Source organism: Equus quagga, chromosome 8 (assembly GCF_021613505.1).
Source record: "Equus quagga isolate Etosha38 chromosome 8, UCLA_HA_Equagga_1.0, whole genome shotgun sequence".
NCBI lineage: Eukaryota > Metazoa > Chordata > Mammalia > Perissodactyla > Equidae > Equus > Equus quagga.
This window is the reverse complement of record NC_060274.1, coordinates 14,473,012-14,487,187: the sequence shown is the minus strand read 5'-3', so window position 1 is coordinate 14,487,187 and position 14,176 is coordinate 14,473,012. Positions and strand designations below refer to the sequence as shown.

Below are 14,176 nucleotides of genomic sequence, written 5' to 3'. Positions count from 1 at the left end.
GTTGCCCATTCAGGATGGATATATGTCCTTAAAGTCATTTTATGGTCAAAAACCAATTTTGATTAAAACAAAAAATTGTTTAAAAAGGGGGCAAATAAAGTAGCATTCAATTTAACTAGTTTCTTCCTTTGCTTCCGTATATATCTTGACTAATTTCATCTTCAATTCATTAATTTAAGGGTCATGATTTATCCATTTATTCATTAAATATTTATTTAACTATGATGTTCCAAAATATAAATAAATGGTCATTGTTTTGTGCTGAGTTTTGTTTAGTATTTAAATTTCAGGTACTGTCACATAACATTCATTATAGGAAGAAATTAAATCAGCCTATAAATAATGAATTTTTGACACTGTTTTGTGGTTTAATAAGGAGAATCATTGTCAGAGTAATAAAGCGTAGCACTTAATCTCTCAATATGATTATAAAAAATCCTAATCTCCACAGGATGGCAAACTTTTCCTTTCCCAATGCTTATTTGATATTAAACTGAAAGAAATTACATCTTCATTGCTTATTTATTGTTGTATATTCTACTTTTCAGTAAACTTTTTTGTTTGTCTGAGGTTTTCTTTTACAGCACAATGGATTTATAGGAAATATTATGCTGAACCAAAAAAAGTTTAAAGTTGCTCATAATTTTAGGGGCTGGTCGTGGTTGTTTTTTACTGAAGAGTTAGCAAATTTCAGAGATATAGCTCCAAGAGTAAGAATGATTATGTCTTTTCTAATTTGTTTCTCTCTGAATTTATTCACAAGGCTTAAAAATCTAAATTTGACCCTACAGTCAATAGTCCTCCTTTTTTATTAAAGTGATCTCTATATACCTTAGCATGTCCATCTGAATCTTATCTGGCATTTACCACTAGCTCTATAAGATTGCATTAATGCCACCCTGACTTAAAATAACAAAAACTGGTATGTTAATTTAAAAATTCCTAAAATTAGCAGATTATCTTCAAATGAAAAAAATGGATTGGATAAAAGTCAGTCAACAAATCTTTTTTAAGCAAATGTTACACAGCAGCATGATGAAATTTACAAAGAGCCTTAAACTACTGTCACTATCTTAAAGAAATTTATAATCTGAGGAGTTCAGACATTTATTTTCTTAGATGTGACTATAAAACTAAAGTGACTCCACAAGCCACCTGTTAAATGGATCCCCTTAGTTAGCCTCTAAGAGCAGAAAGTGTATATATAATTATGTTCATTTAAAATTTTAATACCCCTGTATTATACTATTGTCCTGTATTTGCTTTCAAGGTTATATTTAAATTGATGAAAGTTACAGAAACATTCATTATTCTTAAGAGCAAATGAAACTCTGCATTGCAGTCTGTCTGCTCATCCATAATTCAGGATCCCAGCCTAAAACACTATGCTCAAACAAGCACAAATATTGGCAAAGGTGAAATGTTGAACTGTTACAGTAGCAGCTACATTATGTAGCAATCTGTGTGTGTGCTTTAATTTCCTAGCACTAGAAAAAAAAACAAAAAGCAGAAGAACAGTCAACAATTATGGTTGTAAACTAAATAAGCAAGAGAGTAAAGCCAAATTGCCATTATTCAAAGCTATGTGCTTTTTATGAGTTATGCATGGATCTGATAAGACCGTAAAACCCAAGACGGGGAAAAACATGAGTTACTTGGATTATCCTTCCTGGCAAAGAAAAGGGGATTCTAGAAGAATGTTCTTATGAATTTGAACTTTGAAACTAGCAACTCTGGTTCTATTAAGTTAATGGAAATTTATCTTACCTCAAATAAATTCCCTCATTTGTCTTAGTTATCTGGGGAATAATGCCAGCCCTCCATTTATTAGGACCTTGGTCAATGGTTCGGAGTTCCAGCAGGTAGAAGAAGTTACTAAATACCCTTGACAGAAGACAGGTCTCCTCAGCCAAGGGAAGTTTTCTCTTGTTTGGACTCAAAGCATCAGTAGGACGCACAATGAGAACTGAGATGAAGGAGGAAGCACGAACCTAGCCAGTGGAATCAGCAGAATTAACCCAGCAGATCAATATGTTAACAGACATATCCGCCATATCACCTTAACTTCCAGCCATTTCATTTTGCTTCAACTGATGCAGGCTGGATATGTTGCATCTTGTGGCAGTGCAGACTTTACATTTTGTAGCCATTAATAACCTATATTTATATGAAGTAATTGACACTGAAAGGTAATGATAAATATCTAGTGCTCAGGAACTGTATCTCCTTCTGAATTGTAAGGTTTATTGTTCTAAACTTGTCAGCTACCCTTATGACATTCTATAACTCTTTCTTTTACTAGAAAGGAAAAATAATTAATATAGTAAGTATAATCACTTCCTTATGTAATAAAATTCCTAGTTTTATACAGCACAGAATATATAAAACCATTAACATTTCTCCCCAAATCTGCATGACTAGAAAAATGTGCAACAAATTATCAGGCCTGTGCCTTCTCATCCAATTTTCTTCCATGACGATTTGAACAGCTCACTGTATGATGGTATTTACAGTCTTTAGAGCACCTCTCATCTAATAACTCACTAAGCTTGACAACAATCCTGAGAGGGCTAAGCAGGGTAAGACTGTCCAAATTTGTAAGTGTGGTCCCTAAGTGCAGAGATGCTAAATAGGACATCCTCTGTCACAGGCCTAGTGAGGGATGGGGCAGGGGGCTCCCACGCTTTCCCTCCTCCACACACCTCTCAAGAAAAACCACTTATATTTTCACCATAAAAAATAATAAAATAAAACACTGAGGTATCCCCTCTCTCCCCCCACAACCACTCCCTTAAAAAAAAAATTTATTCAAACCAAAATAAGAAGAAAGAGCAAAGTATCTGTCAGACCATAGTCTGATTCTGAATTAAGTTCTTCCAAATTTACTCTTTACAGTTTCCCTTTATTGTCAATATATATCTCATCCACAGAACTTTCACATTTAATAATCTCAAAAGAAAATCTGCTTTATTACCTAATTATGGTCCTCACACTTTTGTAAGGAACACGTAGGTCTCCTCTCCATCATTCCGTGGATGAGGTCACTGAGGCATAAAATGGTTCAGGAATTTGTGCCCAGGCAAACAGCAAAGACAGACATAGACAGATCGACTGCAGAAGCTTTACTCAAATTGGTGGTCTCTGGTCAGACATAGAGAAAAAACCAGTTCCACTGATCTGATTTTCTATAGCTGTGAGCATGTTCTGGGCCATGAATATCCAGATTTAAGAGTTTGGTCTGTATTTGAAAGTCAAGAGTGCTTAACTGGAAATTCCTGCTATGCCCATCAAATATATTATAATCAAAGGTAGTGGGGCTGTGGCAGGTTAATATGATGGCTGTGGTGCAAAACCACAACAAACCATAATGATCCCTTGCTGGAGATACTAGAAAACCAAAAAGCCAAGTTATGACATTATATTTAAGCTCTCTTGACAAAGACTAAAGCAAAACCCTGCTAAATGTGGATTTTGTGTGTGTGAGGACAATTGTCCCTGAGCTCAGATCTGTTGCTAATCTTCCTCTTTTTGCTTGAAGAAGATTGTCCCTGAGCTAACATCTGTGCCAATCTTCCTTTTTTTTTTATATGTGGGATGCCACCACAGCATGGCTTGACAAGCAGTATGTAGGTCCACACCTGGGATCCAAACCGACAAATACCAGGCCACCAAAGTGGAGCACGCAAACTTAACCACTATACCACTGGCCAGCCCCAGTACAGATATTTTTATATCCTAAAAATATCCATTTGAAGCCCGGAAGAGCTGGCATTGGGATTGTGACAAAGAAGAAACATTTTCATCTACCTATAGATGATGATTATTTTTATGGTTCAAGGAATATACATATTTAAAGAAAATTCACAATTTGGAATTCATCTATGAGCTGCCATAACATTTCGCTGTTAAGTCTTTTCTAAAAAACAGTTTGCTGTTAGAGAAAGAACACTGGTGAGGGATGTGGTTCCAGTCCATATGCTGTCACTAACCATTAACCTAGTCACGTCATTCCACCCCTCAAAATGGGCCTCTTTGCCCTCATTTTGCGTAAAGACTTTCTGGATCTCTAAGGGCTTTCTAGTTAGGATAAGTAAACCACCAGTTTACTTATTTTACTATAGCATACAGGTATAGTGCACCGTTGTCATGATAACCTTATTAGGGCACTGTCACAGTGTTGTATTGTCATTGGTTATGACAGGACAGTTTGGCAGCGACTCTAAATTCCCAATAGACGCTGAATAACTGTTAATTTCACACTAAGGCAGACACAAAACCAAAAAAGGAGATTTGTCTTTGTCTTTTTTCTACATAAAGTAGATAGCATCTTAAACTAGCATGAAGTAGTTTGAAAACACTGGGATAAAAATCATCATTTTGCTATTCCTTGCTGTAGTTTCATAAAACTGAATTAAAAAAGTAAGCCAATTGAAAATATTCTGAAGTAAGTTGGTATTTGAAATATTTTTCTTTTCTTTTTTTTTTTTCTTTTGTGAAGAAGATCAGCCCTGAGGTAACATTGCTTGCCAATCTTCCTCTTCTTGCTTGAGAAAGATGGTCCCTGAGCTAACATCTGTGCCAATCTTCTGTTTTATGTGGGATGCTGCCACAGCGTGGTTTGAAGAGCCGTGCTAGGTCCATGCCTGAGATCCGAACCCACGAACCTCAGGCCACTGAAGCAGTGTGTAGACTACCACTCCGCCACCAGGCTGGACCCAATTACATGAAATTTAAAGCCTATAAAAAAACAAAACAAAACAAACCCTGACCTTTCTTCCCTTACCTTGCAGCCTTTGCATCACATTGGCAATGTCCCGAGGAGACCGTGAGGCCGTCCTGGCGGATGCCATGGTTCCTCCTGTCACAGGAAACCAGCACCAGAGACTCTTCACTCAAGGCAGTGCAGCACTAGCCACTCCGGAAAACATACTTGAACTTCCCTAGGTCTACGGAGTCGTAAATGAATCCCAGGCACTTGCAACAGTCAGCATGGAGTCAGCGTTCCCAAAGATTGAGCCACTTATTTTCTTCTTTTCTTTGACTATCCTCTTAAATGACCTGAGGAACCTGAAAAACAAATAGAAAAAGTACAATATATTTATTTTTAAATCTACATAGGTCACCCTAGTACTAAAAGGAGAACCATGTTTATTCAATTTGTTTAGATGATTCATTGCCAAGTGAAATCACTACTGTAAAATTACTTATGAACTATAAAGTAGTAGGCAAATACTAGGAATTCTTATATTTGATAAAATAAATACATACTCGTGACATGTGCAATAAAATTGGCTGCCAAAAGGAGAAATGTTCACTTTACTTCATGGTGTCTTTTTAAACTATAAACTTTTTTCATTGATTTATGAAAGTGAAAATACTTGTACTCAAAACACCTAATTCTATTTCCCAACAGTCACCGGTTCTCTTAGCTATGCTGTTTTACACTGCTAGGCACACAAACTGTGCAATATTTTGCTTTATTTTGTTTGTACACTTTTCAGGAATCAGATCAAATCTTAGGTCTTAAATAATTTGATGAATTAAAAATGTATAAATGTAAAACTATTTCATTCTAAAAATTTGAGTTTCAAATACTCTTTTAGAAGTCAAAATGGGTCTGATTTAGCTTTTTTCCTCCCCATACAGAAAGACTTAAGTTGTAAGGCTGGAGTAGGGGTATGTTAAGCAGAGACAACAGTCTCTTGCTAGCCCCTTCCTGAATTCTCTGCTTTACTCAAGGTTAATTCATCAGTCTGGTCTGGAGGAGGTAAAAGAGGGAGGGAGGAGTGATGAAATCTTGACATTGAGACAGGTAGTTTGAACAAGGATTTCCTAACCCCAGGGATAGCTAAAGAGAAGATCTTGCATTGAATAAGGCAATCAATGGCAGAAACAAGAAGAGGGCCAAAAATGTACCCAGAGAAAGAAACTTAAACTAGGGGTCAAAGTGAGGAGGCCTATATGAGAATGATGCTCTATTACAATTCACACTCATTTCTGGGTTATGATGATGAAGCTGAAGAAAACGAATGGGATGGAGGAGGATGGGAAAAACAAAACTGAAAAGAAAAGACAGCACAAACATATGGGATGGTCCACCTGCAGAAAGGAAAATAAGAGGAATCTACGAGTGCCATGAAAAATTACATCATCCTCTGAATGTATGGTCATAAAAACAGTATTATTTATGAAAGATTGGTCAAGTAATAGAGTGTAATTACAAATTACAGTTGACTTTAAGAATTGCATTGTTAATACTAGGATATACTGGTGTCTGATTAGAACGTACAGATGCAAAGCTGAGAATATCTTTCCTAGACTAGCATCTCAAAAAGGATGCAAAAGACAGCACACTCCGGCTGCCCTGTGTGAAAAAAGATCAAAAGGATCTACTGAGGGGTCAGCCTGGTGGTGCAGTGATTAAGTTCACACGTTCCGGTTCAGCCGCCCAGGGTTCTCCAGTTCAGATCCTGTGTGCACACATATGCACTGCTTGTCAAGCCACACTGTGGCAGGCGTCCACATATAAAGTAAAGGAAGATGGGCAGAGATGTTAACTCAGGGCCAGTCTTCCTCAGCAAAAAGAGGAGGATTGGGTGGCAGATGTTAGCTCAGGGATAATCTTCCTCAAAAAAGAAAAAAGAAAGATCTACTGGGGCAAGAAAGGGTGTTGGGGTCACTGAGCCAGTTAGGGCACAGTGGTGCAGTAAAGAGCATTAATTGGTAAGAAGGTAGAGATAGACTTCTCTTGGCTACTTGAAAGGATATTTACTAGAAATAGGACCCAATACATGGCAGCTTCTGGGATAGAGGGACATCTCAGCGGCTGGCTCTCCAAGGACAAATAATTACTTACGGCTGGCCTGTCATGTATCAGGCCTACAGCCCTGCTGGAATTGTGTGCCCATTAGCAGGCTCCATCTCCTAGGGGAAAACATTCCACCTACCCACATATAAAAGCTACCTTAATCTGAAGACTAATAGGCAGTGAGAAGTGCCTGAGGGATCTTACAAATGGCCCCCCTAAGCTGTTAGAAAGTTAGGTTCTCCAAACGTAAGAAAATAACTTTCTAAAGTCTAGCTATCTAGCTATCTATGTATATATTAAATAAAGATGAGGGAAGAAATCCATTTTAATTCAGCTACTCGATGCCATGCCCTGCTCAGCACTGGAGTTCATAGATGATTAAGATATGGTCCCTACCATCAATCAAGAATTATGGGATTAAAATGGATTTCTGAAAGTCATTGCATTGCAGATCACCATGCTTCTACCCTCTTCTAGTTTACATTCATGTTATGCAACAGATTAATCCTGAAATAGCTCGCTGTCTCTCTCTCTCACCCTTTCTCCCTCTTTCTCTCTTTTGATACCACATTAAACTCAATATTTCTCTGCTTGTGTCCAACTTCAACCTGGGTATCCAGGCTTACTTCCACAGCATTAACTAATGCATTCCGAGTGTCAGAGCTCATCCTGGGGGAACTGAGATGAATATGACGCATAACCTATTTTTTGAGGAGCTTAGAACATAGTGGGAGATACAATGTAGAAAGATAATATAACAATATCACAGGTAAGTGCAAATATAGACACGAATGATACAAAGAATGGGCACTAACCCAATCTGGAGGTTCTGAAGAGTGTCCTGGGAGGGAGTGAACCCCTGAACTGAGTCTTGGAAATGAGTTAGAGTTAGTCAGGTGAAAAATATGAAAGATGCATTCCATGCAGAAGGAGTAGCTTGAGCAAAGGCATGGACATGAGAAACAACATGATTCTATGTGGAACTACCAAGAGTTAGATAGTGAAGGACTCTACCCGGTGACATTCTGGAGCTGAGGATGGAGAAGGAGATAATGGCTAGGTGGTTAGGGTCCTAGGTGCTATGCTCAGAAGCTTGGTCCTGCTTCTCTAGGAGGCAACAGGAAACCACTGAGGGATTTAAGCTGGAGGTGACCAGGTATAATTCAGATTATTCTAGCAACATATTTAAGGGTATATTTGAGGGAGACAAGACCAGGAGATCCAAGAAGATCTGTTAGGAAGGTATCTTAAGAGAACAGGTGGAAGACGATGGGAGACTGAAATAACGACAGTGATTGAAGGGTAACATCTGAAAAATCTTTAAGAGGCAAATTGTGTAAGACTTGGTGACTGCTCTGGAAGGGGAGATAGGAAATGGGAGGTGGGGTAGTCAGAGTATCTTGGATGACTCTCACGATTCTGACTTGAGGTTCTGTGGGTCATGGTGCCCTCAACTGAGCTCAGCAAGAGAGGAGCTATGCAGGTTTTACTGCCCAATACTCTGCCCAATACTCTTCAGTTCATACCTCATATCCTTGCTGAACAATTTCTTAATTATCCCTTCACATCACCCCTCCGCAGGACACTTGTAGCTGAACAAATCCAAAGGATCACAATAAAGGTACTAAATACCCAGCCCAGGACCCACACTGTGCTTGAAGCCCTCTCTAAACACACCTGCACACATTTAGCATGATTTTCCTTCAATTCCTCCAGTGCTAACAACCCATGCTATTGTAAATATGATTTGTCTTAGATTCATCACCATTGTCTGTTTTATCTCTAACTAGACTTTGAACGTTTTTCAGATATAGAGACTATTACTCATTGTTTTGACACCCCACTCATTGATACCAAGTATATCCCTGAGCACATCCTAGCCTCAGTACATATTTTTGTTTTATTGAATCAAGTTCATAATACTTTACCTCTACAAAACAACCCCCAGAAAACCCCTTCCTCCCCAATGCAAAAGAAGTTGATGCAATATCCTTCCCTTTTTAGACATAAGATAAAATATTTTGCTTTCATCATTCATGTATACACATATTTCCTCTTTTGTGAATTACCATGTTCTTGCTTTTTACTGATACTTTAACTTAAAGGCAAACAAGACTTGATAAGAAAATTCAAATTAATAAAACAAAGATAATCAAAGGAGACTGGGAATTAGAAGATATGAGTTCTAGACTTAGTCTTGTTCCACTAGTTGGGTGATTTTGAGCTGGTTCCGTGCATGGAGGTCCTCAACAACTGCCTGTCACAGGGAGTGTAGTAGTGGGAAATGTAAGCACTATGGACTAAGAAAGACATGGAGCTGAGTCTTAATTCTGTCTCTAACTGTCCATGTGATCTTAAGAAAAGTGAAATTTTGTTAATGCTAAATTAGGTTTAATTTAAGTAAATTTAAAAAGATCCATATATACTGTTCCTAGAAGATTGTTTGGCATATAGTAGAATTTCAGCCAATAACTGGTTTCCATTTTCCTTCCCTTGGCCTCAGTTTCTCCATCTGAAATCAGAGAGATGAGTCTAGAATGGAGAGATGCTCTCAAGTGTGCTCTCCAGTTCCAACACCAAGGCAGCATAAGTGATCACTCAAATGACTACTGGTACAAGGTCACGAGATGTTGAAATTCACTCCTTGAACTGAATGATTACTTACCAGTGTTCTGGTTGTGGGCTTGACCTGCAGAACCAGAGCATGAGAAGAAGATCTAGCACCATCAGTGAGCTCACTATTCTCAGGGTAATTAAGAGTTTTTAAATAGGTGCAGGATATTGGGGGGGGGAGGGGAGGAAGAGAGGGTGAGGGTGCAACCAGTATTGGGATGGAAAGGGAGAGCTAGGTAGACATTGATGAGTTGTGTACCAGTTAATAGATCCCACACCATATCCCAATCCTTCCAGGGGAAGGAACTAAGATTACAATGGAACTGATTATATCCACCACACCTAGCAGAGAGGTAAGATTCCTGTATTTATTATTTCATACAGCAAATGTATTGAGAAACCATTTGTAAAGGACAATGGTCCTGAGTAAATAGCAGTGAACAAGACAGATAAGCCCCTCATAGAGCTCAGGTACCAGATGGGAAGATGATATAGATAATATTGCAGCAAAGTAGGTTGAGTATTGTGCTGGAGAAATCCAGAGTACTGTGGGAGCACACAGAACACCCAATCAGTAAGCATCTGCTGCGTTTATCGAGCAGGATGCAGAGGGAATTTAGACTCTGCTCTGGGATTCTCCTGTCTGAACAATGCTCTCTTCTTAACACCGACACCTGTGAAAAGCACAGTAGTGACTCATCACAATTCGACTTTCCCAGCCTCTAAGCAGAGTGAACAACTGGCTTCTAAAGCAGTGTCTCATTTGTGCCGCTAAAAAGGAATACATTAAGAAAAACGCTAGGAGGCCATAAGAATACATCTTAAAGCAATGGAACTAAATTTTTAGGTATTAGGAAACTACAGTAGAAAAGCCCAAACCCTGGAAAATCCAGAGATGATATGGCTCCTTTCTGAGAAAGATGACCTGAGGCCATAAACCATAAACAGAGTCACAGAAGTATGAAGTATGAATATTACTTAATTAGATGTCTAAATATGTTCAAGAGTAGCACTCCTATTAAAATCCACTGTTAAATGCAAATTAAAAAGCTAATGAATACATTTCAATTCCCCTTCTATCGAAGTCCTTTACTGGAGTGAGTCACAGAAGCATCTAATTTTACATTTAATTATTGTTTTTCACTATCCACCCGTTAGTAATGGTACTAATTAATAAACGTTAAGATGGCTAACGAGTAGGGAAGAAGGGGGACATCCCAGAGTTAATATAAATACATTACTAATGTATGTGTATGGGCTATCAGCAAATGGTGCTGGTAATTATTTACTGTTATGAATTATATAGCATAAGAAGAACTGGTCCTTTCCCGGGAAGACCAAAAATTTGAGCAGTCATCAAAAGACAAAGTACACAGCTGATCAGTGTAAAAGATATGAAGATGATTCAACTTTTTTGGGTAAGCTTGGCGTACAAGCCATGCCCACAGATATCTGCTGCCTTCCTCCCCTACTTTGCTATAGTATACGCTGCACTCCTTGCCAAACATTAGCTCTCATTGGATAAGACCACAAGGAAGGACACATTTAACAGATTTAAGAGATGGGGAAATGCAGATTTCTTCACAGGGGAGTCTTGCTTGGGTCCTGAGAGCCTGTCACATTCAGACCACAGGGTGTGGCTGCAGTATTGAGAGCTGAAGCCACCCAAGAAAATGCTACAGACCTTGCCCAGCCATGGGCTTCTTACATCCTGTTTCAGTTACACCTCCTTTCACTTCCGAGGAGCTGTGTGTGCTGCGTAATTATCAGAGAGCTGGTCCTAGTCTAAGCAATTCTCGAAAATTTTAAAATGGTAAACTACCTTGTCCCAATACCTACTCCTTTGCAAGAAGGAATCAAGTGAAAAGAATCCTTCTATGGGGACAATGAGGACAGAAATAAACCAGTTTGCGAAAAATCATTAGGAAAGATAAAAATGAGACTTTAACGTAAAAGCTGAGCAAATATTTGCAAGGGCTAGCAATATTGTTATCTGAGTCAGTCTGAAGATATGCCTTCATCTTGAGCACGAAACATATTAAATTAGCATTGATCGGGCACATTTTATTCTAAATTTGCCACAAAGTAATGAACAGACTCAAAAACCCAAGAAAAAGAGATGTGTTTTATTACACTGTGTGGTGATGTCAGGAACTTTTTATCCATATTAATCCTTTTCACCATGGGGAATAGAAAGTCCTTCAACAATCTTCATGACTCAGGACTAAATCAGATGGGGGTCATACTAATAACCTTCCCTTACTTGAAAAGTATTCCAATTTCTCTTGCATAGGTCCGGCTTGTATACAAATGCTTAGGAAAGTGCCTCTCAGATGAAAGACAAAAACAGAGAGACACTCAAAAAGAGAAAAACAATTCATTTTGAACTTTCTTAACATTCACAGAAAAATTCTAGACACATACAGGTTTTCCACCCCAACTGAAAAGCTCAGAAATGAACATTCCAGGATGCTAACACTGATACATAGCTGCAGTTTCTCCCTGGGCTGGACCCAACTCTATTTACAGAGAGGGCCTGAACTTGCATCCTCCAAGCTCTATTATCCCAGGCAGCACACGGAACCCCATTTCCCAATGGGCTTTCTTGGCTTTGAGGCTGATAGCTGCTTTATTTTGCACTATTTTCCTGCCCTTTGCCTTGCACCTGGCGCCTTGTGAGCCACCATTTCACAGAACTGCTCCGGCTGCAGTGCAAAATCTCTGTCTAAAAAACGTGTCTTTCTGGAGAGCAGATGAAAGTTATCTTGCCCTCTAGCGTAGGCTCAGCCTGGAAGCAACTGCACGGTGACAGCGGAGTAGAGTCTGAAGCCCCGGCCTCCGTTCGTCTACAAGCCCTGGGCTGTGCTACCCTGTTCCCCTCCCCCAGCCCTTCCTAAAATAGTCAGAGGTGGAGGAAGGGAGGCTCCCAGAATTTGTTCTACGCCCTACATCTCCCAGCTGATAGTAGCTACAGTACCGACCACCACAATAACAGGGTGACTGCCTTTTGCTTCTGCATCACTGGAGTCCAAGAGATGTGCCATAAGCGGAAATGACAACTCGGGGATGGGGATATTAATAGTGATTTCTACGTACAAAATGCAAGGAGGACGCTCCCCACCTCCTTATCTCCTCATCCAGGAGTGTCAGACACGTACACACATCACCACCACCACCACCACCGTCCTCTCTCTCCCATTAAGCACGCACAACCGGAGCATGCAAGTACAAACTTGCTTACAATTTGTCTGCAATTTGCTCGGCTTGCACCCATATTCATTCTCTCTCTCTCTCTTCCTCTCCCTCTCCCCTCGCCCCCCTTTCCTATTACCTTCTCTCCCTCTTGGGCTCGTTCAGGTTCAGGGCAGCGAAGCAAGGGTGCCACCGGTCGCGGGTGTGCGCGGCTCTCGGCCGCCCACTGTCCCCGGGAGCTCGGCGCGGTGGCAGGGCTGCGGGGAGCCGGCCGCCCTGGTTACGGAGTACAACACGCCGGGCCGGCGGCGGATCCGCAGCCGCGCTCCCCCGGGCACGCTCGCACACTCCCTCACTCACTCCTGCGCCCAGCTGCTAGGCGGCTCTGCCCTCCCTCTGCAATCGGGTCCTCCTCCTGGCTGCACCCTGGGGTTTTAGGCCTCCCCGCACTCTCCCCCGCCCCCTGCACTAATGCTCTTTTCGGAGGGGAAGGTAGGCGAGGCGGGGTCAGCCCCCGGGCAGAGTCCCAGCGCTAACCCTCCGCCGCCACACCCCTCCCCGGCCCCGCGCCCCGCGCCCCGCGCCCCGCGCCAGGCTCCAGGATGACCTGGTCCCTGGAAGAGCTGGGGGCCTGGGGGCTTTCTCACAGGCTTCCCCTACCTCCTGGAGATGCACGGCCTCTGGTGTCTCTCCGAGGCTGCAAAGCCGTGCTGTGACCCCCTCTCTTGGCGAACCTTCCCACGGGAGTCCACCTCTCTGGGGTCGAGGAGGGAAAGAAATGGCCGAAAGCGCTGGGAAGGCGATGCACTGCGCTAGCTGTTAACTTTTGCCCAGGGTTTCCACTGCCCGACTGACCTTTCTGAGCAGAACCTGTCTTGAAAGGCTGGGGAGGTCCCTTGATGGTCCCAGGAAGGAAGTGATGCAGTTCAGCGAGGACATTCTGCCGGCTCCTTTGAAATCAACTTTCGAAAAGATCATAATAGCTGACCTTTTGGCTGTCAAATCAGTAGCAAATAATTTTAGGGAGACTGGTCAGACTCACAGGTTTTTGCTACTGCTGTTTATAAAGCTTAGAGTTTCAGAGAAGGCACTTGACATCGTAATGGGGTTTATTCTTGATTATTCATTAAGATGATGCTGAAGAACCGCCTTCAGACTCCTGGGATGCACCATATGCACGCTGCACACTGCGGAGCCATTCGAGTGAGCCTCTTATCACAAGTCCTTCTTACCGTGGAGAGGACGTCCCGGTGTTGCCTGGTAGCACTGGGGAGAATTTATTTTGTTGTGGTTTTATGGTTTCCAGGCAAAGTCAAACATAATCTCTCTTCACCAACAATGAAGCCTAAGTCCAACTGGATTATGGCAGCTCAAATAATCGAAGCGATGTTGCAAGAATCTTAGAAATGATTACCCCCTTGAATTTTCAATCTGAACAAAACGGATTTCTATTCTCTAAATTTGCTAAATGGAAAGACTCGCTGGCTTATAAAGTGGATGAAGTTTCTCTTTGCCTCCTGCTGTTCCCTCACTAGCTGCCAACACTCCACTATTTAGTTTTGC

The 14,176-nt window shown here is 41.0% G+C and overlaps 1 protein-coding gene across 11 annotated transcripts in view; it reads right to left on the bottom strand.

Moving 5' to 3' along the window:
- SYNE1 (spectrin repeat containing nuclear envelope protein 1) overlaps positions 1-13,759 on the bottom strand; it is a 446,099-nt gene extending 432,340 nt beyond the window's left edge. For 9 of the 11 annotated variants that reach the window (XM_046669206.1, XM_046669212.1, XM_046669210.1 and 6 more), the window contains exons 1-2: positions 13,274-13,441; positions 4,784-5,067 (exon numbers count right to left, since the gene is read on the bottom strand). In XM_046669206.1, the coding sequence (XP_046525162.1) occupies positions 4,784-4,850 (67 nt within the window). In that variant the 5' untranslated portion in view covers positions 4,851-5,067; positions 13,274-13,441. Of the gene's footprint in view, positions 1-4,783; positions 5,068-12,752; positions 13,010-13,273; positions 13,442-13,468 lie in introns of those variants that run through there. The other 2 variants (XM_046669209.1, XM_046669207.1) reach the window with 2 other exon arrangements.
- Positions 13,760-14,176: the final 417 nt, after the last annotated feature.